Source organism: Chaetodon trifascialis, chromosome 18 (assembly GCF_039877785.1).
Source record: "Chaetodon trifascialis isolate fChaTrf1 chromosome 18, fChaTrf1.hap1, whole genome shotgun sequence".
Taxonomy (NCBI): Eukaryota; Metazoa; Chordata; class Actinopteri; order Chaetodontiformes; family Chaetodontidae; genus Chaetodon; species Chaetodon trifascialis.
In genome coordinates, this window is record NC_092073.1 from 7,277,342 (window position 1) to 7,305,279 (window position 27,938).

The following is a 27,938-nucleotide window of genomic DNA, read 5'->3' on the forward strand; positions in this document are numbered from 1 at the left end:
AAGCCAAGCAAAACTGTCACACACAATTTCCAAACTTTGTCAGTTGTCACACGCACAGCTCGTCTTTGTCGACTTGCTGTAATTCCAAGGCGATAAAGAGGAGAGAGAGCCCAAATTGAAATTAATTAACATGAAGCTATGTAAAACATATGCTGAAGTTCCTGCACTCTATTCCTCACTCTATTGGAGCGTTTAAATCCATTGTGTATAACGAGGCTTGATGTGTCCTTCTATGTGAATGAATAAAAAAAACCACTCATCCTGTGGAGTTGTACGTGTTTGTGAGCCTCTTGAAGAAGCAAACACTGCACTCGGATGCATACTGAAATATAGCCTCCTTCTCAGAGGCACATGGAAATAAGCAGCAAATATATTGAATTTTTTTCATTCTTCCTGTGACAAACAGAGGAGACATTTTATTCACGTTTCCATTCATGTACTCAGAATGAAAGGGAATTATTGTAAGATGGTACTTTATTGGTTTCAAGAGAGATGGAATTGCACCGGCCCAGAGTCTTAGTCGAATTAACATATCTTTGACTTAAAGCATTTGACATTCACAGATCTACTCCAAAGTCATTTTACACAAACCACCGAGACATTCGGCTCACTGTTGTTTAGAATCCAGTTTTTAATATTTAAATGAACTATAAAAAGCACATTAAAACATATTCTCATTTTAGTTACAAAAATGGGTCACCTAAAGGGCTTCTCATTGCATTCACAGAAGGAGTTGAACAGTGGATGTCTAACTGTTACCGTATTTCTCTCTTAAAAAAAAAATCCCCACCCAAAATATATAAACTTAATTGCTTAACCAAGGTATATACAGGGCATTACATCCTTGCATCTTACAGGTTATCAAGAAAGTTTGAGGTATACAACCAAAATAAAAAGCCTGTCAGGAAACAAAACAGAAAAAAACAACAAATAGAATTAAATAAAGGAAAAATGAATGCCATGATTGCTTCCTACTAGCACAGGATCACAACATTAGTGGGAGATGTTGCCGTATACGTGCTGGTGTGATACTTCCAATTGTTTCACCTACGCTCACAAGGGCGAAACAGCAAATAACCTCAAGCTTTGGACTGTCAATATATACAAAGGGCATACAGTCTAATTTAGCAATAGAGAATTGTTTGAATGCTCACTTTATTTGCTTCATGACAGGTACACAGTATGTGTTCAAAACAAACAAACAAAAAAAAATAATCCAGAATTATAAATTTATTTGATTGAATGACGTCTTTAACTTACACTGCATATCTAACCGACATTGAAATTAAAGAGCTGGAAGCAGAATCTGATACACATGCAAGTTTTGAAAGTGGATTCAGAAATAACAGTATTGTACAAAATAATAATTACAGTTTTTTTTTATAATTATCAAAATACACCTTCTTTCTTAGCACCTCTTTATACTTTTGTGTTTTTTTGAACAAGCACCATTGTAGTCGTTTTCATACAGCACCTGGAGAGTCCAGAGAGGAGGTCCGTGTCCCCTCGTGTCGCCTGACCCCCTCTCTTGGTTACCTCCGATTCACCCTCCTCTGCCACGCGTTCGAATGTCCTTCACCTCTGCTCCATAACGTGGTTAAGTCATGTGGTTCGAGCCCTACAAGGGCAACAAGTATTTTCCTGGGTTACACGTACATACATGGAAAGACATGTTTGCTACACCATCTCTTATTCAAAACTTGCATGTGGCATAGAAAAGGGTGGGGGGCTAGAAATGGGGTTTGGTGGTACCCAAAACGTCTCAACTTGACTTTCTTTGCTGGCCCCATCAAGTCCTTTTTTTTCTTTTCCGTTTTTATTTAGCCAAGGAAGCAGACGGGCCCAACTTCAAACCCAAACTTCTGGTTCGGGTCCCCAAAGTCAGTCAACATGACGTCGATGATTGGAACCTGATCGATTTTGGGAGTATTTATCTCCATCACAGTCTTTCCGTAGCCCTTCCTCGTCTGCAGCAAGAGAGACACAGAAGCAGAGAATTAGACGAATAAGTCCCAGAAAACTACACGCATTCTGTCCCGTCTCTCCCTCCTCGAAGCCCTGCGTGCTCATGTTCGCCAGGCCAGTGGGAAAACTTTGCTAATGCGTGTCTGAGATGAGTTTTCACAGTCATCCGCTGTCATCAGCTACAACCATAGCTTTCCACTTTTTCTTGTTTCACCACTAATATGATTTCATTTTAGGAGCAATAGTCCAAAAATGGAGTGCCAAATGGATGAGAAACTGATTACAACCATTCAAAGCCTGGCACAAACGCCGCGGGAGTAAATGTGTCAGAATCACGCTTGAGTTTTGCTGGAAAATAACCTGTAAGTGAGTTTTTGTTCTTAGCAGCCACAGATAGCTACATGCCTGATTCCAAAAAAGTTTGGACACTGTGTAAAACATAAATAAGCCATTCCACAGGTAAACAGGTTGATTGATAACAGGTGATAGCATCATGATTGGGTATGAAAGGGGCATCCTGAAAGGCTCAGTCTTTCACAAGCGAGAATTGAGAGAGGTTCACCACTTTGTGAACACATGATTGGATGAAGGATTTTACTTCATGGACTCAGGAACACTTGTCTGTGTCTGCTTTTATTTAAGTTTTACACAGCGTCCCATTGGAATCAGAATTGTGGCATAACTCATCTGAAAAGCTCTAGCTTGAAAGACAAATTTGAGGCACAACACAACAGCGCTCACATCATTTGCACTAAAACATTCAAATGATGCCAGCGACAGACTGAACTCTTCAGACTCCCGGCTCACTTGGTCAAACAGTATTTATGGACAGGGCTTACCGCGCATCCGTCTGAGAGGGCCTTGATGTAAGGGTTATTGTCATAGGACATCTCCTCGTCGTTGGCGCCCAGGAAGCGCAGCGCCTTGTCATAGCTGTCGCTGGTGGCGTCGTGCCATGCCACAGACTGGTGGCAGCTGTAGGTGAAGTTTTGCCTGGCCGAGGCTGTCAGTAGTCTGAGGAAGGTCATCTGTACCATGTTTATTGTGCTTCCTTCTGCGTCAACATAGGAAAGCTGTCGGTGGGCAAACAGAGAGAAAGACAGTTCAAAATTAAGAAGCAAGAGTTTCACCAAACAGTCTGATTATGTATTTGTTTCTAAAAAAAAAAAAGCTAAATAATAACCAGAGCTTGTTTAACATGTTTTGATCCATCGACAAAGATGACAGATGACTCATCTCCAACAGACAGCTTTACTGTATATCACTACTGAAACATAAAGCCAGAGCGCCTGGGAGACTGTACGTGAAGAACTGAATATGTGTAAAATAAATTCTGAAAAAGTTTGGCTGCCGGGGGGAATTAAAATAGAATTCTGTAAATAAGATTAAGTCTGTAGTTTATCTATGCTGAACACTGACAGGCTGAAGGCACTGAGAACATCTCAGTCTCATTTCTGTAAGAAGAGGCAGCTGAAAAGTCACTAATTTCTTTTAACACAAAGAGTACTGACCCGTATGATACTGAAGGCAGTTAGGATAGGAATAATTAGAATATAATAAGCATAGAATAGAACTGGCTTGTGTAAAAAGACCAATTAGACAGTGGTTTCAGTTGATATACAGTAACCACTGCTCTCTCTAATTCCCAGAAGGGCTTTTACAAGGCTGCTAGCAAATAGTTAACACTAACACCAGTTGCTCTGTCACGATTACTTTCACCATTACTGAATGGAGCCACATTACTTTCATCCCAATAACTGCTGAGGAGTTCAAACACGGCCATTAGAGGACATGCTGCATCACCTAAAAGCCCCCAGCCAGTCTGAGTTTTGCTCAGATGGATTCAAGGCTCATGTCAGCTTCCCCAAACCCTGAAGAGAGTACTGTTCCTCAGCCACACCAGGATTTCTGCACTGAGGCATCAATTAGCCTGACAGTACTTCCATTCCAATGTGATCTAATTACTGCGTTGACTCTTTATCATTGTTACCTTGCAGCATAGGAAACATGGGAATTCTACTGTGTGTTAGTATATTTAATAATAATCACATTGCATTCGTCATTGTATTAGTGTGTGTGCTAATTAAAAAGCACATGTGCAGTACTTTGTATTTGTATGTAACTTTGTCTACAAATTGAACAACATACTGTAGTCTGAGCCTCAGTTTAATGTTATGACCCTTTTTTAGTCCCCGAGAAAACTCGAATCTAGAGAAACGAGAGGTTTTCAGAGCACACATGACGCTGACGTGAACATTAACTTTGAGTGAACCTTGTCTGAACACGCGCATCAAAGGAGCCCTTCGTCACCAGATGTACTGCACTTTCAGCCCTGAACGCTCTGTCACAGTCAGTCTTTTAAAGTCTACATCTGTGGAAATACATAAGCATGACACCAGTTTGATGGAGCAGGACAAACTTATTTCTTTCATTTCCGAGTACAAGAAAACAGTAGCTGATGTTTACCGAGACAATTTTTAACTGTTCAAGGACAGAGCGGGGACTACTGAATGCTAAGCTTTGAGGCATACTGCCTGAATCCTCTGTAATGTTTTATTGATGCTCTGTTCTGTGTACGCTGCAGTCTAAGAATTGCAATGTTCCGACAATGAAAATGAGGCATGCGTTCAAAAGGATGGCGAATATTTTGAGTAAAAGCCAATGTGTTCATGATAAAAGTGCATATTGTTCACTCTGAACTCTCTCTGCTGTGGCTTTGCCTAAAACATGAACACTAAAACCATTAGGCACTTTGGGATTTCTTTATGAGGAGCAACTTTGGGTCACTGCGTTGCAATTCCATGGGTGGTGCTGCTATTTGAGGTTATTGGCGGCTGGAGCCTCCGCACAGGTGCGTGGAAAAACAGGAAAAATAGAGCGATCCATCGAGTAAAGCACTGCAGACTTACTATTTTACCACGTTTAAATTCACTGAACCATGACCCAGGGACTTCTTTGGGCCATGAAGATATTCTGACCTATAGGAAACAAAACCAGACAGAGCACATTAATAGCAGACGTTATCATGGGCATTACTTTTTGTTAGGAATCATGCAGTAAACAAGGAGAAAAAAAAGCCCCAAAATCTTTCTGTATAAAGCACAGCCTCAAGGGTAGCATCAAAGTTTATAATCTGGGAGCAGAAGATAAACCTGTTTGTTATTTCAATATCTTTGAAATATTGTTTTCACAAACTTGGTAGAGTCACGTCATTCTATAGCATTTGCCTTTTGGTGCTTTTCGAGTTGTTTGCACAAAACTGAATATTTAGTCGGTACAAGCTGCGCCCTAAAGCAAATCAAATGGCTCCTTTTGACAACTTCAGCCCGCTGCTGCGCTGTTTGTCGACGCCTTGGTGGAACATGATGGCTTAATATCTGATGAGAAATGGTGATTAGAAACAGGCCGTTATGAATCTCATGGGTACAAATCCAAAGTCACTTACTCCATTAGACTTCTTATCTGGATAGATGCAGGTTTCGCCCCCGGCGGTGAAGTTACAGTAGACTTTAAAAGAATCCCCAGAGCAGCCCTGGTTCGGATCAATCCAGTATTCGCCTGAGGAGAACCAAGCACACTCAAACATCCTGTTCTACCAGCGTCCACAGAAAATGGTGTGCTGTGCTCCTCGATCCTATGTGAAATTGTGCTTCAGAGTAATTTACTGCTTATTTTCATGGCTTATACGCTGCTATAGAAAATGTTATCAAGGTAGAATTTACATGCAGCAATTTTGACTAAATATTTTTCCTCAACAGAAGAAAATTGAGCACAGATGAACCTAAAACAATCCATACTGCTGTAAATGACAACTATGCATGTTGTTAGACTCTAATAGTAGTGGGGGCACATATTTACCAAACCAGACGGACCAAAAGATAGCAAAGGAATAAAGTTCTAGCTCTGATCAGGCCAATTTTGTGTGGGCGATGTTCTCTATCACTGTTTTCAACACAAAGTTATTTTTCTCCCCTGAGCATCAGTTTGTCAGAAAAACAAGTGTCTTGACCAAAAAAGAAAATGAGAGGAACTGTGTGTTATGAGGCTCTTCTCTGCTGCGGCCAGACTTTGTGATTTCCGCTGATGGGACAGGTGTGTTTCCAGATAAATTCTTTACTTTCAAGCTTAACGCCTGGGATTTGGTTCAGCTTACCATCGGGGAACTCTGGGTGGCAGAGCTGCAGATCTTTGCATGTTCTGGCCGGGTTGTTTTGCGTGCCCATGGGGTATTTCATGCGTTCGATGTCCTGTTTGAGGTTGTTGAGCGAGCCGAAGATGTCCTCCATGCCATCGCCGTAGTCCATTATGGCGGCGTCTGACTGCATGTCACTGGAGCGCTTGGTCTTCTTGGGTGACTGGATGGGCAGGGGCTGGATTACTTCACCTGGTGGGCCCTGTAGGGTGGGAAAAACTGATTTAGACTCCACACAAGAAGGCTGACCTTAGATGTTGCATAAGGCTACAGTACTGTCACTGAACAGGAAAACAGGCATGGTCTTAAATACTCACAGGAGGACCAGGGGGACCAACTGAACCAGTGTCTCCCTTTGGACCAGCGGGACCCTGGAATCGAATCACGAAAAAAACATATTATCCAAGATGCCTCTACACACGGTGACAATATGCCTTTAAACACACCAAGAGTACTCACACTTGAACCCTTGGATCCCTTGGGGCCTTGAGGACCCTGCGTGAGACAGAACATAAGCAGAGCAATTTGGCAAAGTCATTCTGTCATCAGTGTAGAATCTAAATGAATGACTGAACCAGAAGAGGACTTACAGGCAGACCAGGAGGACCTGGGGGACCGAGAGGACCGGCAGATCCACTGATACCCTGTGATAAGATGAAAGCAGATATATATTAAAGGACGACTGGAGAGAGAAGTATTATTGTGAGGCTTGAATAGGGAGTAAAATGAAAAAGCTATAATATAACGGCAAAGGACCAGAAACATGGAATGAATACTTAGTTTATGAGCTGAACAGATGCATAATGGGAAGAAGCTTTCACACGGACTTATGGAGATTTTTATTAAGTGAGAGAGACAAAGTCTTTACTTTAGCCATCGAGAGCAGACCAAACACTGCCCTGCTGGGATGCTGTTTCTCTGAAGCCAGCCATTCACAATCGCATAGCTCAATTTTGTCAGGAAATGAAGCCACACAATATAAGGCCTATTTCTAGGCCTGAAAATAGAAAGGGTAAACTGAGTGAAAACTTTTTAGAAGCTCTTGTGCTTTGACAAAAGGGGACATTACGATTTTATTAGGCTTAATCTCCAGATACTTAATCCAACTCATCACCTTAAATCACAAAACCGGGGCAGGCTGAGGGCCACAGTAGGACAGAACAGCATATTCAGTCATGCTGCAGTGTTTATTTAAAAATGGATGAAGGCTGTCATCAATCCTTTATCGAGCCTGAGCTCGAAACTCCTTTCAGTACTGCTTCGTGTTTAAGAGGGGGGCTCACTGGTTGAAAAAAGTATTTTAATCCCTTGGTGTTCTGAGAAGAACTCCTAGCAGTGTTTCCCAAAATGCAGAATATTCTATCACCACAGTAGACATTGTATAGACTGAAACTGGCAACAATGGAAACAAGTGGTAAAAAGGAAATCTGTAGTGTACAGGTCAAGGCGTTGAGGATGCTATGTTGCTAACACCTGCTAATTCAGCAGAAAACTAGACACCAAAAACAGTGTTTAAAGTGTACAGAGTTAAATACCTTTAAATAAGATCTGTCAAAGTCACATTAACAGAGGCTTTTTCAAACATCTTTTGAGCAATGTGAATGAGTACAGTCTGTCAGGAGCTGGTGTGCGGAGATAGTGAGTGAAGAGGTGTATATTGCAGTGCAGGGCCCAGCTGCACAGCAGCGGCTCTTTCGGTGGTTTTTAATCAACAGCAAGTGACTGTGGCAAGACCTGTGGCCACAGAGGAACAGCAAAGGGGATAAAAAATGGCAAGGGGTGGAGGGCAAATGGCCCCCAGGACCAATGTGCGGATGGAGTCATCAATTACTTACACCGTCGCCCTTGCTACCGGGGGAACCTTGGGGCCCGGGCAAACCTCTGTCTCCCTTCTCTCCTTGCTCACCAGGGGGTCCGATCAAGCCAATCAAACCTGGGTGACCCTGGGGGGCGAAAACAAATGTGCACACACGAAAGAACAGTCAAAGATAACAGCAATGTCGCTTTGTGCACTCAAACTTTCAAGGTAGTGCACGCATGTGTGACAAGGGCAGAACTGTAACGGCTTTCATACACGAAACTCAAACGCACGTGTTTCATGAGAATACAAATCCGGGGAAATTGTAATTGAAATGTCTCTCCTGCACCAGACAAAAACAACCCTTCACAATGCGAAGATGATGAATCTGAAATAGGTTAGCTCTAAACGGGCCCGCTGATTTGACAGCGTTCAAAAACGCACAACACGCAAGACCTCCGTGTCTCGATTGTGTGCTTTAACACCGCTCCCTCTCAAGCCATCATGCCAGCGTGTGGGAGGCAAATTAGATGGAGCAATGTGTGCTGTCTTAATATCCTTTGTAGTTATATTTCACCAGCAAATTTGACAGTGGCAGCGAAGAAAAGAGCACGATTAGAGAGATTAGAGTGATACATCACATTCAGCTGCATTTTCAATCCCGAAAGAGTTTTTCTCTTGCAGCAGCTGCAGTTGCCAAAAATTAATTTTGTTTCCGAAATGTTAACATAAGCCTACATTAGTATTAATGCTGCTTTGAAATTCAAAAAGATGTGCTGCTTTTGATCAGTCGCAAAAGTCGTGGAAGCTTTGTGCAAGTGGCGAGCAGTCTCGACTGATGTCTGAGCCAAGATCGCTGTCCAAAGGTTCCCCTCACTGTTTTCAGGTTTATCTTTCAGCCTATTTAGAGGCTGGGAAATGAAACCAGCTTGCAGGCACAGACACAAGAAAAAGGTCTCCACTCACCTTTTCACCTTTAGAGCCGGGGTCACCCTTCAGACCAGGTAACCCAGGAGGACCCTAAATAACAATAGCAGAAGTTAAAAATCAATTTCGCAGAGAGAACAGAAAAAAGGTAAGAAGAGACAGAAGCAAAGGGAACAAATAAAGAGGCAGGAAAGGCTTCAATTACTGTATATTGAGAGAAAAGCAGAAGGAAAAACTGCAGAGCAGATGAAAACCATCCACGCACTACAGATGTGTCTTATGGGGACACTCCACCTTCATGGAAAATACGCAAATCCAGGTCAGGTGAGATATTTAACAGCAGCCGTGTGTGCTCAGCACAGTGGAGACTGTAGGTTTGGAGTAAGTTTAACGTGACTGAAATGAAAGACTGGAAGAGACGGAAAACTTCTTGCCTAGCTCTGTCCTCTAGCTAGACAGATAAATAGCGAGAGAGAGGGAGATGTTGTGCATACTAACCATGGGACCAGGTGGACCATCTTGTCCTGGGGATCCGGGCAGCCCTTGTTCACCCTGTGAAAAGCCATTCAATAGTAGTGAGCATTATAGCCTGCTGTATTTTCTCTGGCCTGCCATTGATTTTCTGTGCTCAGCACGATGATTAATAGCCCAAACAGGGGGAAAAAAGCGTGCTGGAATAAACAAGCGAAACTAAAGTATAAGCCAAATGGATGTATTGATTATTCCATGAAGTCTATCATCATGCCTTTGCTGTACCTTTTTATGAGTTTACACTGCGGGTGTGTGTCTGTGTTTGAGCATGCATGTCAGCTGAATGTAAATGCAGTGTTTCATAGGGAAAGACTTGGACTTACGACGGGGCCGGGGATTCCACGCAGACCCTCCGGACCAGGCTTTCCTGCAGGTCCCTGGGGTCCGACCGGTCCTGTTTTACCTGCTGGACCCTCGGAACCTGCCTCACCCTGTGTGCAGACATACAAGTATTGTAAAAGCATGACTCAGCCTGAAGAATGTGACACAATTTGGGAATTTAAGCTTACTGTAGATGGCTGAAAGTAGCGTTCCCCTGAAGTGAATGTTGGCAATGGTATAAAATAAAAAATTCTACTTCCAAACTCTGCAGCAACATTTGATATCTTGCTGTCAGGTTTTTTTCTGGAGTCTCTCAGTATCTCAGAGTAGTTTCACCAGAATTCAGCTGCGGGCGGCTTTTAGCTTTAGATTATGCTGAGACAGAATGCAGCGTGCTGACGGGATAAACGCGGACGTGTAAACAACAGTTATGAAGTGTTCCTGCTTCTCCACACGAGGTTCAGCACAGGCACAGCGATAGATGGCGCTATGTCCTGCTAGGTTTCTATCGGGAGGTCATGAGAGAATGATTATGACCGTAAGATCAAAGTGTGCCACAGCTGACCAGGTGTTATCTGATAATACATCACTGTGCACAGAGACTAGACAGAGCTGTAGGAAACATGGTATTTACAGACTACAGGCCTGATACGAAGCAGTCAGAGCTACTTCACTGAATGTTCCAACCACAGTGTCAGACAGCTGCAGTTCATGGTTAAACATTTGAAGTGTTTCATTAAAGATGATCATGCATTAGTATACAAACAGCTCATAATACTAATGAACCACAACATAGTGTAGTACGACAGTGCACTGGGAAGTAACCAGTGGATTCACTGAGAAGAGAGGAGAGCTATCTTTCTGTTGTAAATTTCTATTCAATGTGCACTAGATGGTACCTGATTCCTGCTGTGCACAGAGCAACAGATCATATGGATAGACTTAGATAGTGATCGAACCAGGAGATTGGTGGAAAACAAATGCCATCTCAGAGAACTTCATCAGGCCTTGGTGCTCGCTAAAAAGGGAGAAGCACGATAAGTCTGAAAACCTGAGGGCTAGACATAAATAGCGTTTACTCCTTTTGTCGGGCTTGAAATGAAGCCACAGCACAATGCAGGAAACAAGTGAATCTTAGTTTTGCTCAAATAGGCTGCGTCCATAAATTTCCATCTAATTTGTGATGGAAATTAAATTACTTCTGTGTTTTTTTTTATGTTTTTAATTCAAGACAGGGAACAATGGGGGTACGGTGAGGGGGGAGGGAGTGCGGGGTGGGGGGCTGAGGGACTTGCTGAGACGGCTCTACTGTGCAAAGGATGAATTGATTTCGTTACCTTCGCGCCCTTCTCTCCTTGCCTGCCCTCTGCACCAGCAGCCCCCGGAGGTCCCTGAGGAGGATGACAGGACACTGCTTTAGCATTTCAACACAGCATCAACACACAGTAGCTGTTCAACGGGAGCGTACAAACAAGCGGATCTTCATCACTGAGCGTTCACACTGCTTGTGAGGCTTTGCAGATCAGCACAGTAAAAACGCGTCTGCATGTTGGCTCATTTTTCTGCATGTGTATGCAGTATAAAAGCGTTGGTCTTGAAACCGGAACAATCATCAGCACTAGAGGTTTGATCAGGTTCACGGGCCTCCTGGCATTTCAGTTTACCTTTATTAGATTGGATCATATTGAACAGTTGTCTCACTTGATGAATACTGGGTGGGTGCTGTCTCTGAACAGGGGTGATAATCCAATGCCCTTGAACGTGCACTTCAGCGCCGTCAGGATCTATTTGAATGGCTCGGGCATGCCTTTGTCTGCCCACCAAAACATACAATCGTGCAGCCGTGTAGAAACACACAGAGAACACTCACACAGCCTTCTTGAGTCGCGCCAAGGGTTGGCAGGTCATCTTTTCTTTCTAGTCAGGATCTCTCAGGCCCACAATGATTTGTTTCAACTCCACCTCCAGTCGTCCCTCTTCAAAAATGCTCTCCATCCAAATTCCACTCTCATCTGGCCGACTGAGGCCTAAGTGCTATTGACTGAGAGCCTATAATGTGAGCTTGCCTCCTGTCTTGGAGCTTTCATCTTCTCCTGATGTGTACCTCTGACTGGCAGCGAAGTGGCAGGCTCTCTCGGCACAAAGAGCCTTTTCGTTTGTGGCACGACATATGGCGGCGAAGTGCAGGTGTGTTCTTTCAGTCACGGTTGCCTTTTCGTTGGCTCTGCAGCCATAGGTGTATGAGACACAGATTATTACTCTCCTTAATTGAATAAGATTGCCACAAGTTACTGACAAAGGGAAAAAAAAGAGTAGTGACCTGAACCTAATTAAAAAAAGAGTTAAAGCTAGATAAGGTTAATTACTTTTTCATATTTCTTTCTTCAAGAGGCAATGTTGAATACATTTCCAGTATTAAGGCATTAAGCAAATCTGATGATTTGCTGCCATGCTAAATTGACTTATTCAAAATCAGCGGCTGTGCTAGAGAGAGATTTACGGACTGTTGCAAATTTCTGCAGGCAAAATGCTGAGGAGACACAAAGGGGGCCAGCAGATCCCAAACAACTCTCGCTGTGGAATTATGCATTCAAAGGAGCAACCTGTCCGGGAGCAGCAGGGATCATCTCAGGTCCCGTTTGTATTTCTAAGTGATTAAAGACCTGTGTGTGATAAAATAGCCCTTTTCCTCGCCATAATCCCTCGGCCATTTAGGTGCGCCATGTGCTGATACCATGCTAAATACTCAGAATGTAAATTTCATCCTGTATATTAGGAAAGCAATCAAGCCGGGTTTAAAAATGCATGACATGTTTTTTTTTTTTTCCCCCCGATGGACCGAGCCTCCGAGTCGTTCTTTGAAATGCAGTGAGTCACTTGAGATTGTGAGTTTTCTTTCAAATTCAGGCGAATAGCTCCTCCTTTTCATGTGGCCTTCAAGATTCACATCACACTGGAAATATGTTAATGTTGCATCTCGGAGGTGCGCGTTCAGAAAGCAGCTTAGTGGCTTCAGCCGACCTCCCGCTGTAGGCAGCATGAAGAAGGTCTCAGAGTAGAGCGGTTCCTCTTGTAAAGGCTGACAAAAGTCTCGGTGATGATCGTGAGGGGTGCAGCCCCTCTCCTCTCATAACCTCATAACAGCTCCTCCATGTCCGTGTTATGCTTTTGTTTTGCTCTGGCTGTCAGTCAAGCAGCTGTGGATCAATAATGTGTCATCCTTCCTATATCTCTCTCGCCTTCTTCCCGCTGCCACAAAGTCGTAAATGAGTTTGGAATAGACGGCTCCTTTTTTTTTTTTTTTTTGGTAAGCCTTTCCAATTTCTTGCTAAGACAAAAAAAGAATGATTTTTACATCTTGCCATTCATTTCTCAATAGGCTTTGAGGTGGATTTCTACAGAGACAGCGCAACGGCTTGACCCCTTAAATCTCCCACTTTGTTTTCCCCACTCTACTTTTAATGAAAATGAATCTCTCCTGCTTTGCTGCCAAGATTGAGTTGCTGAGGAGTTGTTTCACAGTGAAGCGGGACACCGGTCTGTTGCAGCCAGAGCTGCACTCCATCTATTTTAGAAGAGGGCTAAGACGTACATGGGATTGTGGTTTTAAAATGGACAAAAACTTTGGTCAGCAAGAGATTTCACATCAAAACAGTTCACAGACAAAGATGACATGCCAGCAAGAGGCTCCTCACACTATCCTGGATTATTGCAGTGATGCACACATAAATAAAATACTGTAGTAATTTTAGCTTTAATGGCCGCAGACTTACTCTCTTGCCAGGTGGTCCAGGCGGGCCGGCTTCTCCTGATGGGCCTGGAGGTCCCTGAAAACAAGCAAGCAAACAGGAGATGGAGGAAACCATTAAAAGACAATAAAACAAGTTGTATTAACAAATGAGTCAGTGCTCATGTGAATTCTGATGAGCACAGCGTGCCTCACTAAATCGCTCGTTATGTCTGCCAAAAGGACAATAACAGAGAGAGCACATTGACATTTAGGGAATATTCGAGCTCAGGATAGTCCAGAAGACATGTAATGCCAAATCCCAAAGTTGGATGAGGCTCTGCACTGCCTGAAATGACACATACTGTGTTCCCTGAGACACTTTCATCCAATTATCTCTGAGTTAATTGCAAGCAATCAAAGCAATTTTTTCATCATTTGCATTGGTAAACATTTTGCAGTCCTCAAAAGTGAAAGCAGAGTTATTCACAGTTAGAAAGTTAGATGTAAATATGAATAATAGAAGCATATACATGTTTCCTCTCAAAGAACAGTGAGCTGTCATACAGTTTAGCATATTTTAATATATCCTCTCAACTCTGTATTGCTCTGGCATAGGAGCATGCAATCACAGTTCATAAATACAAAATCTAATATGTAACATTCATGGAGTAAATAAAATACTTTGTGTGATTTTCTTTGGCAATGATAAAGGCTCATTTACATGCATAAATATTAATAAGTCTTGTGATTTGTTGCACTTTACACAGGGCCAGCACATTAGTGTTTGGCTTTTATTTCTAATCATACTTAATGAATCTGCAAAGCAGATAAGTCCAGTTACCGTACACCCAAGAGGATGGAGTAAATATTATGAATTTAAATTCTGCACTAAATTATTTACTGACTAGATATAATTACAGCTTTTACTGCAGGCAAACTTGTGCTGGACTAGTGTGATATAAAACCAGCATAAACTAGAGATACTCATGATCACTCATGTACATGACAAAATCGTTGATTGTGAAGATATTTCAGTTATATTACACACTTATGGATGCAGCATCTGATATATACTCATGCATCATCTGTTCGGCCCAAATTCTGTGAAATGACAGCGACTTACCGGCTGACCGCTCTCACCATCCTCTCCCTTCTCTCCTGGTTCTCCATCAGTGCCCTGTAAACCAGAGGTGTACAGGTTGGATAACGTCTGCCATTGAAAATATCTATCCTATACAATAACTACCACACTGTTTCATTTATGGATTCAACATGACTCACAGATCTATATGATCAACTGTCTATGAGGTAAATATTGCTTAAAGATTTCATACTTACACCAACTCCCGGCTCTCCAGGAGGGCCAGGGTCTCCGGGGAATCCGACAGGACCCTTTAAGGGAGAGAAATGTGATATATCAGTGTTGCAAAAGAAAGCTGAGGCAGTGCAGCTGAAGCAGAATTTTCCCTGGATACAGGTGTTAAGGACATGGTTAGTAATTTGGATGGTGATTCAGTTCTGGTGTACCTGGTTACAACCACTGAAGGCAATTTGATGGACTTAATGATGATGTTGCAAATCCATGAGAAAAGGCCTTGGTGCATTCCATTACCATGCAAGCATAAAATATCATCTCCCTCAATAAAAAGGCTTTTTAGCTCTTGAATATGTTCTGGGATAAAATTGCCTGCCTCAGGGCTGGTGGGGGTCTCCTTTAAAGCGGTACATTTGAGCCTGTTAGACTGAGTGCTGGAAAACGCTGCACATTCTGAGAGTGTCTGGCTGACTTACAGGGTTGCCCTTTGGACCGTCATCTCCAGGGGGTCCTTTGGCACCAGCAGGTCCAGCAGCTCCAGGGGGGCCAGCCTCTCCTTTCTCTCCTCTCTCGCCTTTAGGTCCCTATAGTAGTGGGGGGTCGGGGAGGGCATTTATTACATCAGTAGCACAGGAGGAAGAGTCTACACTGAATTGAATGACGTCTAAAAACTGACTTGTGGTCAGAAGCTGCTGAGAAAAATTGGGTCCAGAGCTGATCTCAGGGTGCAGAGATGGTCAACAGTGTCAGTGTGAAATGGTCTCATTTTCAACACCATGAGCTCTCAGATATGGTGCTACTGCACCTCCACAGTCCTGATTTATATCAGGGACAACTTCCAGTAATCTCACAGGTGCAATGTGGAGCATTTCAAGCATGGATAAAATGTTTCATAAGACAATGTTTCCTAGAAGCAGCGCGCTCCCTAATGAGAATAAATATGCTGGACATGATTTTCATATCTGCCTTTCCTCCCCTTCACCATCTGTCACTGCAAGAGACTTTGAAACCTCCAGCTTCTGTAGCTCTATTTGTGCTGATAGAATGGCGCAACACTTTTTTTGCTTTGTGGCTCGAAGGAATTCAGCAGATTCTCTGAATTGTGAATTGGTGGCAAATCTGCTGATGATTCAAAGAAGAGATTGTTGTATGTCCCCGTTTGCTGGTTTGCATTTGGGCAGTCAGCTCTTTCTGTTCATTCAGTGGACTCTTTACCAGACGATAAAGAACCGCAGCTTCATCTACTGTACGGCTTTAAAACCACCTTAAACATGCGGGCAACAGCGAATGTTTAATCACTGTTCATGCATTTTATATTTAATGTTTGTGCTACACACACTTTTCACAGTCTGGTCACATCCACATCTTGGTGGTGTTTTAATCATTTATTTCTGGTCTGTTTGTTTAATGTGTATCATTATTGTATGCTCCTTTTCAAATGGATGATGGATAAAGATAAAGATGAGCTTTTAATGACATTTAAATGTAAATGTGTTAAATATAATGAAGTAAAATCATTTTTGCACGTGTATCTATGTATATGCATAATGACGTCTAAATACTATATTGTAGAGATGATGGGTGTCATCAGATCTAAACGTTTCACTTTGATGCAAAAAGGCAAGAACTAAGTGAAAGACATTGGGCTGGGCTCTGCTCATGACGGGGACTTAAGCTGCACACTGACTTTGGAAATGTCAATGACACCAGCAGCATGATGGGGAACTAGCAGGGGATATTATGAATGCTTGTAATCATGCTCCTCTGCCACTCCCACCGGGGAAAGGCCGTCTTTTCAATCTGCTGTTGCACCTCAATAATGATAAATGAGGCAGTAGAGCTAATAGAGCTATCAATGATGGGTGTTTGGTAAAAGTAAAAGAGGAGTCATAAATCTCTGTCTGGCAGTAACACAGGTAATTATATGGATATGGTAAATTAACATGCAATCTTTCAAAATCTTTTCAGATTCAATCTGAACACTACAGTTTAATATAACCAGAACAACTTAAATACACAGTGTAGAAGAGGAGTTAGAAAACTTGTAAAGTCCTTCACTACTGCCCCACTGTAGCAAACCACAGCTAAAAGCTGCACTCAGCAAAGTGGGTGTCTGGTGTTTTGATGCTGACTTGCTTCATGGAGGCTGCAATCATTGTTCTTTAGGGCAGAAGCACCAGGCGCATCCTCCTGGTAATTATGTCTTAAGAGTCTGGGAAGAGACTGAATTTGGCAGGCCATGTGGACATGGGGTGCAAAGCAGAAGAGCCATGCTGAGTTGAACTACCAGTCTAAATTACTTTCGTTGTGATGAATACACAGTGTCACTCTGAAGGAAAATAAACTTCTTGTTAGATTGGATTTTGCACTATATTTGCCTAAAGCTATCCATTAAGCAACTGTTTTCCCGGGGAATAACCCACAGATATATACTGCTGCTGCTGATGCTGATACTGTTACCTACCGCGCTGTACACTTGGCTGACCTCAGTGAGTGGCATGTACATTAAAGTCATGTGAAATGAGGACAAGCTACTTTTAAATACGCTGACTAATATTCACGCTAAGGCTGAGTGGTATGCTAAAAACTGAGAAGCTAATGCATGTTGATGAGGATGAATATGTGTAAACAAACACGGTGACCAATACATATGTTAAGACAAACAAACATGAGACATTGCTGCTATCCATGCCAGTCGCAAAACAAAAACCGAGCTCACTTACCCCAGTTCCAGGCTCTCCAGATGGTCCTGGGTTTCCGGCCTCACCTTGTTCACCCTGTGGTTACACAAATGTCAGTGTCTGGACAGATAAATCCTCACTCTCACACTGGGAGAGCTTCCAAATCCCCCCGAAAAGTCCCTGCTAGTCTAACAAAACAGTTCTTCCACACTAACTCTTAATGACATTATCAATATGAACAAAAGGCAGACATTTAACTTAACTAAGTCTATAACTGTAGCTGAGACAAGAGTGTTAAATCTTACTGTTTTCCAAGTGCCCTCTTAAAAGTGTTGGTAGCCCTTCATGTTTCATATTCCAGAGTCATTTTAACAGCCATGGTAGCATTAAGTATTTATAATGCAGCCGTCTGCCAAATGGCAGTAAAATGGACGAATCTCGTTGGAAGTGTTGTAAAATAGACGTTAATAGTGTCAAAGCACTAACTCAGACAAAAGGCCTGGATATATGAAATGGACAGACTGCAGGTGGTAACAAAGGGGCGCAGCTGGGCGGTCTGGAAGGGCTAGGCGAGCAGTATTTCAGTCCAACATCACGCTTTGGGCAGAATACCCACGGCCATGTTCTGACTCTTACCTTCTCACCCACAGATCCCATGGGGCCCACTCCTCCTGGGGGGCCTTGTGGACCCTGCAGCAGGAAATTAAGAAAGACATGAGTCATCCTCCATCACCTTGGGAGAGGATTTGATGATATCCAGGCATTGCGATGTAAAATAGGCGAGGTAAAGCCACTAAAGTTAACTTTATATGACAGTTTAACGTGGAATTTAACATTGCGTATACACATTGATTTAAATGAGCCATACGTACATCAGCTCCACTAGGACCCTGAGGACCTCTGGGACCAGGGGGACCAGGAGGGCCCTGCAGAAAAGAAACACGGTGTTGTTAAAGTGTATCACGCTGCTAATAAGAGTGCGTAGAAGAAGCAGATGCACGTCTTACCATGGGGCCAACATCACCGTTCTCTCCTTTTTCACCAGGAGGTCCTGGAAGACCCTGAGGATGACAAAAAGCGAATAAACAATGACATTATCGGAAAAGAAAATAACCCTGTTCCTGTGCTGTTTCTCAACGATGGTCTTAATGACTTCATTTTGTTTGTGCTGTTAAGTGCCTTCACAACAGCTGTTCCTGCCTGAAATCTCATTTGACATTTGATTTGACTGCCAGAATACATTGTAGTGATGCACTGAAATATTAAGCATATCTGTGGGCCGGAACATGCATAAATGAATCATCTGAATTCATGTTTTAACCGCAGTCTCGTCCTATTATCTGTTTGATGAAATATTCAATGAATATGTGCTGAGCAAGGTCAGAACCGGAGACCTTCACACACACACACAGAAAAAAAAAAAAAAAAACAGCCACTCGTGTGCAGACAAACTGCGCAACAAGCAGAACAGAAACAGAAGCAGCACTACTAACTGATGACAGGAGCCATTTTAGTCCTTCAAGGAAATACGCCAAATCTTTCAACAGCTCTTTGAATGAGGGATGAGACATTGTGGAGAAAGAGAATTAAAACGTGCACATGTGCTGTGTATTAAAGGGCCTAATTCAGCTGGAATTCTTGAAATGGCTGCTGGTCGTGAAGAACTCAGTGATGTATCTCCAAGCACAACAGGGGTTTAAGCCTCTTTAGAAACACTCAGGAGGAGGTGAAATGTTTTCATTGTACAATTCTGGCAAGACAATACCCAATGCTTTCCCTTTTGCTGCCGGCGGCTTGTTCATCTTCACTCAAAGGTGCACACACAGATCCAGCTCGCTCATGCATGTTAAATGAGCAGCTTGGTCAAGACCTCGTATGCGTGTTTGGTCCCTGACACTTCTACCAGTAATTGCTGTGGTTAAATAGCTGTCCCCCCGCTTTCTTTTTGTGCGTGTGTGTCTGTTCTTGATGCAGAGGCGGTGTGTCATCGGCGTAACGTTTGCAAAAGAGGAGATCAAAGAATTACGTCTTCTACACGCGCTTACACCAACCTCTAATACTCACAACCAGGGCAAAGGGAAAAAAAAGACTCTTTGCTGACTGTTAGTTTGTGTATGCGCGCATTGCCCTACATCTAAGCGCATGTGTTCATGCCCCTGTGTTTTTCGTAGGTATTAAAAAGTGCGTGCAGCTGCATGCTGATTCCTGCCGTGCTGAGAAATCTCATCTGTGTAAAGGTCTCCTCGAGTCTGACATCGTTAGAGGTGCTTCTAATTATGCAGCATGGTAAATGAGCTCGATGAGGAACTGACTATGGGAGCAGGTCAGTCTACACAATTAATGGAATCGCAATGGGATGCGAATTACTCCCAATTAAAAGTCCATTGGATATAATCCTGCAGAGATAGGATGGTACCTTGGAATGATGAGCGGCCGTCTATGTAATTTCATCAAGACAATGACCCCAATCTCTGCAGTAAACTCTTAACGTGTTTAGCTTGAGAAGTTGATTCCTAATAAAACACATAATTACTAACAAATGAGCTAGTACTGAGGTGAAGGTCCTACCTCGTTACAGTATTATCACAGGGATGCAAAACATCATTAAGCCTGGTTGTAGTGTAGATTAGTCAACATGTATGTTTTTGCATCAAGCTGATCTGCCCTTTAAATTATTCGGCTAACACTAAATCCTTCTTTAAAACCTACACCTCTACACTCCTATGAATCATTTTCATACCAAGATAAAATATAGCAGTGATGACAATGCCTTTTTATACACACAGATATTCTTTGCTGGTCTGAGAAAGAATCCTTGCTGGCCCTCCTTAACCCAGGTGGTGCTGGAGGAAGGCTGCTGTCAGCGAGGGAAGGTGGAATTATGGAAGGCCAAAAGCTCAGCCAACACATAATACATATCACAGATCCAATTAAAGCAGAGTGTACGACACGGGCAGCTGTGTGAGTTTGTGTGTTTGCACTGGAGCTCGGTGTGGGATGAATGCCACACAGTACTGTAACCCCACGCAGCTTAGAGAGTAACTCAATGACACTGATTCTTATGTATGTCATGACTAGACAATGCAGCTGCTGCTGCAGGCTGAATGAGTGAGTAAACGACTGAAAAAACAGAATTTACTTCACTTTATTGCAGACTTCTAGTCCCTAGCAATAAACTGTATAAGATCAAATACAGTGTATGAATAAGATATTTGACAATAAATATATACAGTGAGTGGTTATGCATACTCTAAAAATAAAAAATTAAAAGATGAATCCTAATTCTTTTCTATTCAGTTTGACAAACTAATTGCATTTTTCTTCTTCCCACCTCTTGTGCATGCTTAATCAGCTCTTCCCTCCTCAGCAACATGTGATTATTGCAGAGTGTGGGATTAGCAAAGCCGCTAATTGAACGGCCCTTCTAATGCTTTTAGATTACAATGTCACTTCAGAGTCCAAAACATATGACACACGCAGGAGCATGCAGAATATGAAAATATGAAGCACATAGAGCGAATATGAACTGATGCCCTGGATTTAGGATGGCACTGTGTGTAACTTCAAGCGATCCCTCACCTGAGGAGCTAATCTCTCCAGCCATATATGGCTCACCAGGAAATGTCTTTTTGAACATTATCTTTGTGACTGTAGCTCATAGAGGGCTGGATGTCTTATACCACTTCAGACCTCAGAAGAAAAATGCCATCATCTGACAAGTGAAACAGTCAAGGTACAGCGGCAGTACAGTGGAGTTCCATTCATTTTTATACATACACATAATCGGTGCTGCCTCCTCGTACATATGTCTATGAAAATGTTAACTGACTGAAGGTCTCTGTAACTGTGTAGCACTGCTGTAACATAAACGCATGTATAAGCTGTTTACTTACTGTTTGTATTTAGCTGTTTTTGGTAGATGTTTAGATGACGCAAACCGGATGACTGTAAGATTGTGACACCATGCAGCTCATTGTGTGCGCAGATGGTACTAACCTGCAGACCAATGGGACCGGGAGGTCCAGGGAAACCTCTGGAACCTTCATCTCCCTTCTGTCCGAACATACCCTGCTGACCTCTGGGACCAGGCTCTCCATCAGCTCCCTGAGAAAAGACACTTATCTTACTCTTCCTGGGGTCTATATTCAAATAAATAATGTTTGCACATTCACTTCATGCAATAAACAATTAAGTTAAAACATTCACAGTGCAGCCAACAATAAATTCCATCAAAACCATACATGTACGTACAAAAACAGTGACCTTCCTTTTGAGTTTAACACTTTAACTGAGTGCATGTTCCTGTTATGTTTATTCTTACAAGCTTGCAAGGCTCTGTGAGCAAAAACAGTGTTCTGTTGTGCAATGTCTGAAATATTCATATAAATGTTTGTATTGTTTACTGATGTAACAGAGGAGATTCCACTTGAAGTGAGATAGTTTTTCAATTTTGAATGCCGAGTGTTTGGTACTGCACGTCTTTGTGAGGAATAATCCTGTGATTCATTCAAAATTAAGGATTTTAGGGGACATGCAGACAACAACTCCACCATGGCATTTTCTACCATTCATGAATCAGGATATCTAGCTGCCTATCTGTTTTGTGATGCTACAGATATCACAAATTCACATGTAGTCCATTAGATATGTTTCATCCATGCTTTTTAGGAAAGCTGTACTTACAGCAGGACCTGGAGCACCTATGGGACCTTGGAGACCAGCTGGGCCAGGAGGACCCTGAACACAAACAAGAACAAGTTGCCACAATATCCCTTAAAAGCACAAACACAGCTCACTCGTATTGCGATAATGGTGCTAGCGTGTGATTCTGTAAGTGGGAACCCCTTTTAGAAAACACGCAGCATCACCATAACGCACCTGTTCTCCCTTGTCGGCTTTGCTTCCTTTCTGACCGGGCTCTCCGACCTCTCCCTAGGAAAGAGAAACACGCACACACACACAAACAGTCAGCCACCTCAGCTCTGCTTAGCTTATTCTTAACAGCTTATGAAAATCATTGAAAACCCTGAGCTCAACACAAACAACCATTATTTGCAGGTCTAATCTTCACACAGCACTATATGGATACACAAAGGAGGTGTAGGATCTAGCCCATTGAATAGCAAACCTCTGCAGTGACATATGTTTGGCAGCTCGGTAGAATCCCCGATAGTGGCCTTAAGGGGCGTAATGATTGCAGGAGATGAAACGAGCAACACGATTTCACTTCTACACCTCCTCTAATTGCGATTGCTGGCACATTCGGTTATGAAGATGGATAGGCAACAATGAGGAAACGAGAGATGCATATTTTTGATGCAGATGGCTTCAGTGTGAACGTGGGAATGAAGATTGATTGGCAATCTGGTTCAGGCTCCAAACGCAATGGAGAGTTGTTACTGGGCCAACAGGATGGGACAAGTGTTGGTGAGTGTGGCTGACTGACCTTGTCGCCGTCCTCTCCGGGTGGACCTTGAGGTCCTGCGGGCCCAGGCAAGCCAACAGGGCCCTGGACACCATCACGACCAGCAGGACCCTGAGGCCCTTTCTCACCCTAGGGGAACAAAAATATTTGTTTTAATTATATTTTGAAAACTAAAAAGGGTAGAACTGAAGGTTGAAGGAAGGAAAACTAGAAAAATACTTACAGGTGCTCCCTTCTCTCCAGCAGGGCCTGGAGGACCCTGAGGGCCAGGTCTACCAGACAGGCCAATTGGACCAGCAGCACCGGCAGGACCTCTCTCACCAGGAGAACCCTGTGAGTGGGAGAAAGAGAGAGATGATGAGTGAAAAATGAAAGGCAGAAGGTTCATTCTGGAGAGAAGGACTCTATTGGTTTGTCAGCCTGTCGAACAGTAACCAGTGCCATTAAGACACGTACAAAGCAAGGCCCAGCTGAGCTCCACTGCAAAAAGATCAACACACACATACACACCTACATACACAAACACCTTTTAAGAGGAAATCTGAAGTAACACAGCAGCAGGTGGCTTTTAAGTTGTAAAAAAGCAGAGCTGCCAGCATTATCTGCTGTCGGGGAACTGACGTCTTGGTGACTCTCTACGCTCTGAGCATCTCATTCCTGCTGCTGAAAATGCATTTCTGAATGAAAGAGGCTGCTGCTGTGTATCAATACTCAGATACAGGAACTCAGTGCTCATGTAGATCCATAAAACATGATGGTGAATGACATTCACAGTTAGTTTTTTATATCTCTGCTGCAGTGAATTAACTGATGGCGTGCTTGCATGAACATGGACTTACCAGACAACTGTCAATGTACAGCCAAAATACAAATGCGGCTGATTTGTTGATATTTTGTGCTGATTTTGGACTTTATCATGTTTCATTGTGGGGTTTTATTTTTTCTATTTATTTCTTTTTAAATCAATTGCACTTTTATTCTTATCCGAAGGCTGTTTGCGTTGTTATTTACAGGGTAAATTTTCACTGCTATCCCTAAAACAGTTCGAATAGTAGTTGCTGATGCCAAATGTTGGTGGTTTTTCTACCCTTTTAAGTGAAGTGACACTTAAATCCAAAGAAATTAGTCAAACTAAAGTTTGTGTGGAGGTTACTAGGATGTTATGAATGTATTCATTTCCCAGGGCTGTAATTACAACTTAAATCACCTGAGAAGAAGATAACATTTAAAAGAAAAAGTAGAAGTAAATGTATTCACTTCATATTGCTCTCACTGACACAAAACATTTGCAACTTCAACAATGTATGTCTAGAGACAATGATAAGGGCCTATTAGATGATCTAACATGTTGAATTTTTGAGCAGCTCGTATTTTGTGATTTTATTGCCTTAATATGTGCGTGTGCACATTGAAAAAACACATAAAAGTCATGATTAGGTGCAAAAAGAAAGCTCTTGTGACAGCAGCAGCCCATCACATCATGCTGACCTTATTACTGAATCTTATGAAGAGGCTCTAGAGTCTCTGTGACAGTCTGACAGGGCTGTGGGAGGAACACTGGAGGCGTAGAGTGGCGGGATGCAACCTCGGGGGCAGATGAGGGATGTGTAGGAGCATCGCCCAGAAAGACTGCACGCTGTGACTCACCATATGGATGCTCTCCTGGCTGTGTGGCTTTGTTCTGTGTGTGTGTTTGTTTATTAGGTCTGTCTCCGTGTGCCAGGAGGCAATGGAGCAAACCGTCTTGATACCCGGCTACTCTATCGCTTGATCGCTCCCGTGACAAATCGCTGTGCGCAGCGGGACGGGAGGAAATTTGGTGACGCTTTCATTGGAAAATTAAAAAATGAAACACAGATGATGTGACCGTGATGGCTTAATGAGTTTATAAGTATTATATATGTGCTTTTAAATAATTAACTATGTCAGATTTCCTCTCATGTCTGCCTATAATGTCACTGTGACTGCAGTTCAACTGTTCTTATTTACCTTCTAATTCCTAAAATCTCTGCTCTCCTTCCTCTGTAGCTACAGTTGTGATGTCCTTGAGCCAGGCACTTATAACCTAGCTGCTCCAGTGGGTGTACACATCACTGGATTGTTTGAGTGTGTATAATTTCACGAATGAGCTGCACTACAAAGCTGAATAAGAGCATGCTGCTCACCAAACCTTACCTGGGGCAATAAAAGTTAAAACAAATAAATAAATGTTAACTGTCTCTCATAAGTTTGAGAGTGTTGCCTAAATCTTCCCTGGTGGTGATATGAAAAGGAAAGCCAGTACAAAGATGGCCTAGCAGTTAGTAAGGGTAAATTGAAGCCATTTTTTAAAGCTTTTCCTCTCCGAATGGTCCAAACTGCCCTCTGGTGCTTTCCACTAAAACATGAAATATACTGTACAAGCCTCCGCGCTAATCAGTAACACAAATCAAATCTAAAATGCCAACACAGGGAGGAAAGAAACCATCTATTACCCAATGGTACTTTGATCACAGGTGGCAGCATACTTACGACAGGACCAGGTGGACCTTGGGGCCCTTCTCCTCCCTTCAGACCTGCTGGGCCCTGAGGAGAAGAAGAAAAGAACACATGAGGACTTCCTTGACATTGCTGTTAAACCCTGCGCAACTTTAAATCAGCCTTTGCATTCGCTCCCCAGGCCTGCATTTCAACAGCTCCATCATCAGGTGCCAATCCGGCCGGGACCGTCCGCCATCTTTTAATGGTTTGTCACTCCAGCGAGACACCACTAGAAAAGTGCTTTTAACCTCAGACCACTGCTTAAAGAAATATCATTGCTATTGGCATTTTTTAATCCTGGTGGACCACCAGCATGAATCCAAGGCCAAAAAATCCTACATCGATAGCTCAGTACCATGTGGCACATCTAAAGAAGATATCGTTTCCTTTCTAAATGTGCTCTTGTGGATGCTGCAGCATGAGAGTGGTGCACATACTGTATATGGACACACAAGTCGCGCGTACACTGTGTGTGAAGGTGTGTACATGTACATGTGTTTTCATGTATAATATGCTGCATGTAGGTGTGCTTTCCTGTATGTTTGTTAATGCCCAAAAAATGTGTGTGTTGTGTGCATGTGCGTGTGTGTGCAGCTCCCTAGTGGGCTACAAAAGAACACATGGCAGTATGGGTAATGAGTCTCTGCTGGCTCTGGCTGTGTGCTGGGCTAAATCACAATGGCAGAAAACAATCAGTGGTGCTGCTGGCCTGCAGAGCCTGACTGACCTTGAGGATGCAGGCAGCAAAACACTTCCCCTCCCTATAGTATATCCATTCCCAGCCACCACAGTCTAATTGCCAACATTTCCCACTTAATAATTCATTGAGTAAATAATGCATATAGAGAATAACTTTGCTGCACCCCCCCCCAAAAAATTCCACTGCTGAAATATGAAAAATAATTCCTTGAGTTAAACCAGGGAATGACCTCACAAATGAATCCCTAACCAACAATTTCTTACTTCTATACAAGAGGCCCATGATGCATTGCGGCAGTTAAAACAGTGCTGTCAGTGGCAGCAGAGCGATGCAGAGGCACGCCTATTCATTTGTAAGATGTCGCTTTAGATTTCCGCCGCGCCGGACTGATTGCTAGGACTGAATTCCATGGCTGGTGTCTCTAATGAAGTGAGTAGCTCTAGATAGACGCTGGTCCATTTGTTATGTAACAATGTTCTGTCACTTTCCACTAGCAAACACATGTTAAGGGAAGCTATGATGAATGGGCGCAGCTGGAGTGGGGCTCTTACCGTGGCACCAGGTAGACCTCTTTCTCCAGGGAAGCCTCGGAGGCCGGGGGGACCGTCTTTGCCAGGCGATCCCTGTGGTCCAGGGTCTCCCTACACACACAATCCCAAATGTTTGTGTTAGAATAAGCTTGGTTCATAATATGTTCATCAACACAGCGTTGTCATTTTTGAATCATTTCTTTCCAATGACAGGCCTAAATTCCCAAATCTGTTGAACAACAGCAAGCGCGATGCTGCGCCTCGGATTTTTCGATATTTTAGTTACACTGTTTGGGAAATCTGACGGCGTTTCTAGAACAGCTGGTGTGTATTCTAGTGTGAAAATTAGAAGCCAAGATTAATAAGAGCCCAACAAGTGGTGCATTCTTCCAAGCAGGTGTAAGAAGAGTGTCTTTGTGAAGGAGAAAACTGTCGTCTACACGATGTACATCCAAGCAAAATGCCCAGACAATGAGCAAAGATTGGAGGCAATGCCAGACTGCCAACATAAAGTTTTTGCTGTGCCAGTGGGTTGGTACAGAGTTGAGGTATCCACATCAACTTTTTTATACAGAAAAATGGTGGATGATGAGTTTAACTGAACAAGGTTTAACCTTTGATGTTTTCATATGCTGCTACAAATCGCAGTTAAAGAGATTCCAGAGAGCAGCTGTTACTCTTAAAATCACTCCTCGACACAGAAAACAACAAAGTAAACGTAAGCTTCAGTTTAGCCTCTCCTTACACTGTGTCAATCTGCTGCAGCAGCAGTGATGCCTCATGGTGTCATCGTCTTAGCAACAACAAACTGAGAGCTCGGAACTTTTTTTTTGGAAACCAATTAAGATGACTTTCTTATTTATCTAACACTGAGTTATCCACATAGACAACTTCTAATGCTGCTTGTGAAGTGTCGAATTGGGGTTGGGATGCTGTCGAGATCGGTTTGAGGATGCAAAGCACATGACAGCTAAATCTTGTGTTTGAGAACTGCACTGCACTTGTAAATGAGGACTTAAGAAATGGTCATCCTACTTAAAGATGCTTAACATCCTCTTCCTCTGAGCCCTCTGGTGAAATGTGCACATGCAGTTATGTCTGGACTTATATATTAAAATAAAGTACCACACTGCACAGCCTGCAGCTGAGCGAGAGAGAACTCTAAATTCCCCCCCCAAAAAAAAAAAAAAAAAAAAAAAGTGAATACAGACTGAAAAGCAAATCTAGTATATACTAATGGCTTTGCACATCCAACCAGGAAAAGAAGTGTCCTTGTTTTGTAGGCAACATCCATTTTAATGGG

At 42.8% G+C, this 27,938-nt stretch overlaps 1 protein-coding gene across 2 annotated transcripts in view; it reads right to left on the reverse strand.

Annotated features, from left to right (window-relative positions):
* Positions 1 to 489: 489 nt before the first annotated feature.
* Positions 490 to 27,938, reverse strand: part of col11a1a (collagen, type XI, alpha 1a) — a 76,645-nt gene continuing 49,196 nt past the window's right edge. For both annotated transcript variants that reach the window (XM_070986415.1, XM_070986414.1), the window contains exons 40-67: positions 26,657 to 26,746; positions 25,397 to 25,450; positions 23,109 to 23,216; positions 22,907 to 23,014; positions 22,339 to 22,392; positions 22,144 to 22,197; positions 21,457 to 21,564; positions 18,468 to 18,521; positions 18,333 to 18,386; positions 18,097 to 18,150; positions 17,503 to 17,556; positions 15,256 to 15,363; positions 14,803 to 14,856; positions 14,588 to 14,641; positions 13,508 to 13,561; positions 11,072 to 11,125; positions 9,737 to 9,844; positions 9,381 to 9,434; positions 8,922 to 8,975; positions 7,993 to 8,100; positions 6,748 to 6,801; positions 6,617 to 6,652; positions 6,475 to 6,528; positions 6,119 to 6,359; positions 5,411 to 5,523; positions 4,875 to 4,943; positions 2,805 to 3,038; positions 490 to 1,967 (exon numbers count right to left, since the gene is read on the reverse strand). In XM_070986415.1, coding sequence (XP_070842516.1) covers positions 1,821 to 1,967; positions 2,805 to 3,038; positions 4,875 to 4,943; positions 5,411 to 5,523; positions 6,119 to 6,359; positions 6,475 to 6,528; positions 6,617 to 6,652; positions 6,748 to 6,801; positions 7,993 to 8,100; positions 8,922 to 8,975; positions 9,381 to 9,434; positions 9,737 to 9,844; positions 11,072 to 11,125; positions 13,508 to 13,561; positions 14,588 to 14,641; positions 14,803 to 14,856; positions 15,256 to 15,363; positions 17,503 to 17,556; positions 18,097 to 18,150; positions 18,333 to 18,386; positions 18,468 to 18,521; positions 21,457 to 21,564; positions 22,144 to 22,197; positions 22,339 to 22,392; positions 22,907 to 23,014; positions 23,109 to 23,216; positions 25,397 to 25,450; positions 26,657 to 26,746 — 2,388 coding nt within the window. In that variant the 3' untranslated portion in view covers positions 490 to 1,820. The remainder of the gene's footprint in view (positions 1,968 to 2,804; positions 3,039 to 4,874; positions 4,944 to 5,410; positions 5,524 to 6,118; positions 6,360 to 6,474; positions 6,529 to 6,616; positions 6,653 to 6,747; positions 6,802 to 7,992; positions 8,101 to 8,921; positions 8,976 to 9,380; positions 9,435 to 9,736; positions 9,845 to 11,071; positions 11,126 to 13,507; positions 13,562 to 14,587; positions 14,642 to 14,802; positions 14,857 to 15,255; positions 15,364 to 17,502; positions 17,557 to 18,096; positions 18,151 to 18,332; positions 18,387 to 18,467; positions 18,522 to 21,456; positions 21,565 to 22,143; positions 22,198 to 22,338; positions 22,393 to 22,906; positions 23,015 to 23,108; positions 23,217 to 25,396; positions 25,451 to 26,656; positions 26,747 to 27,938) is intronic.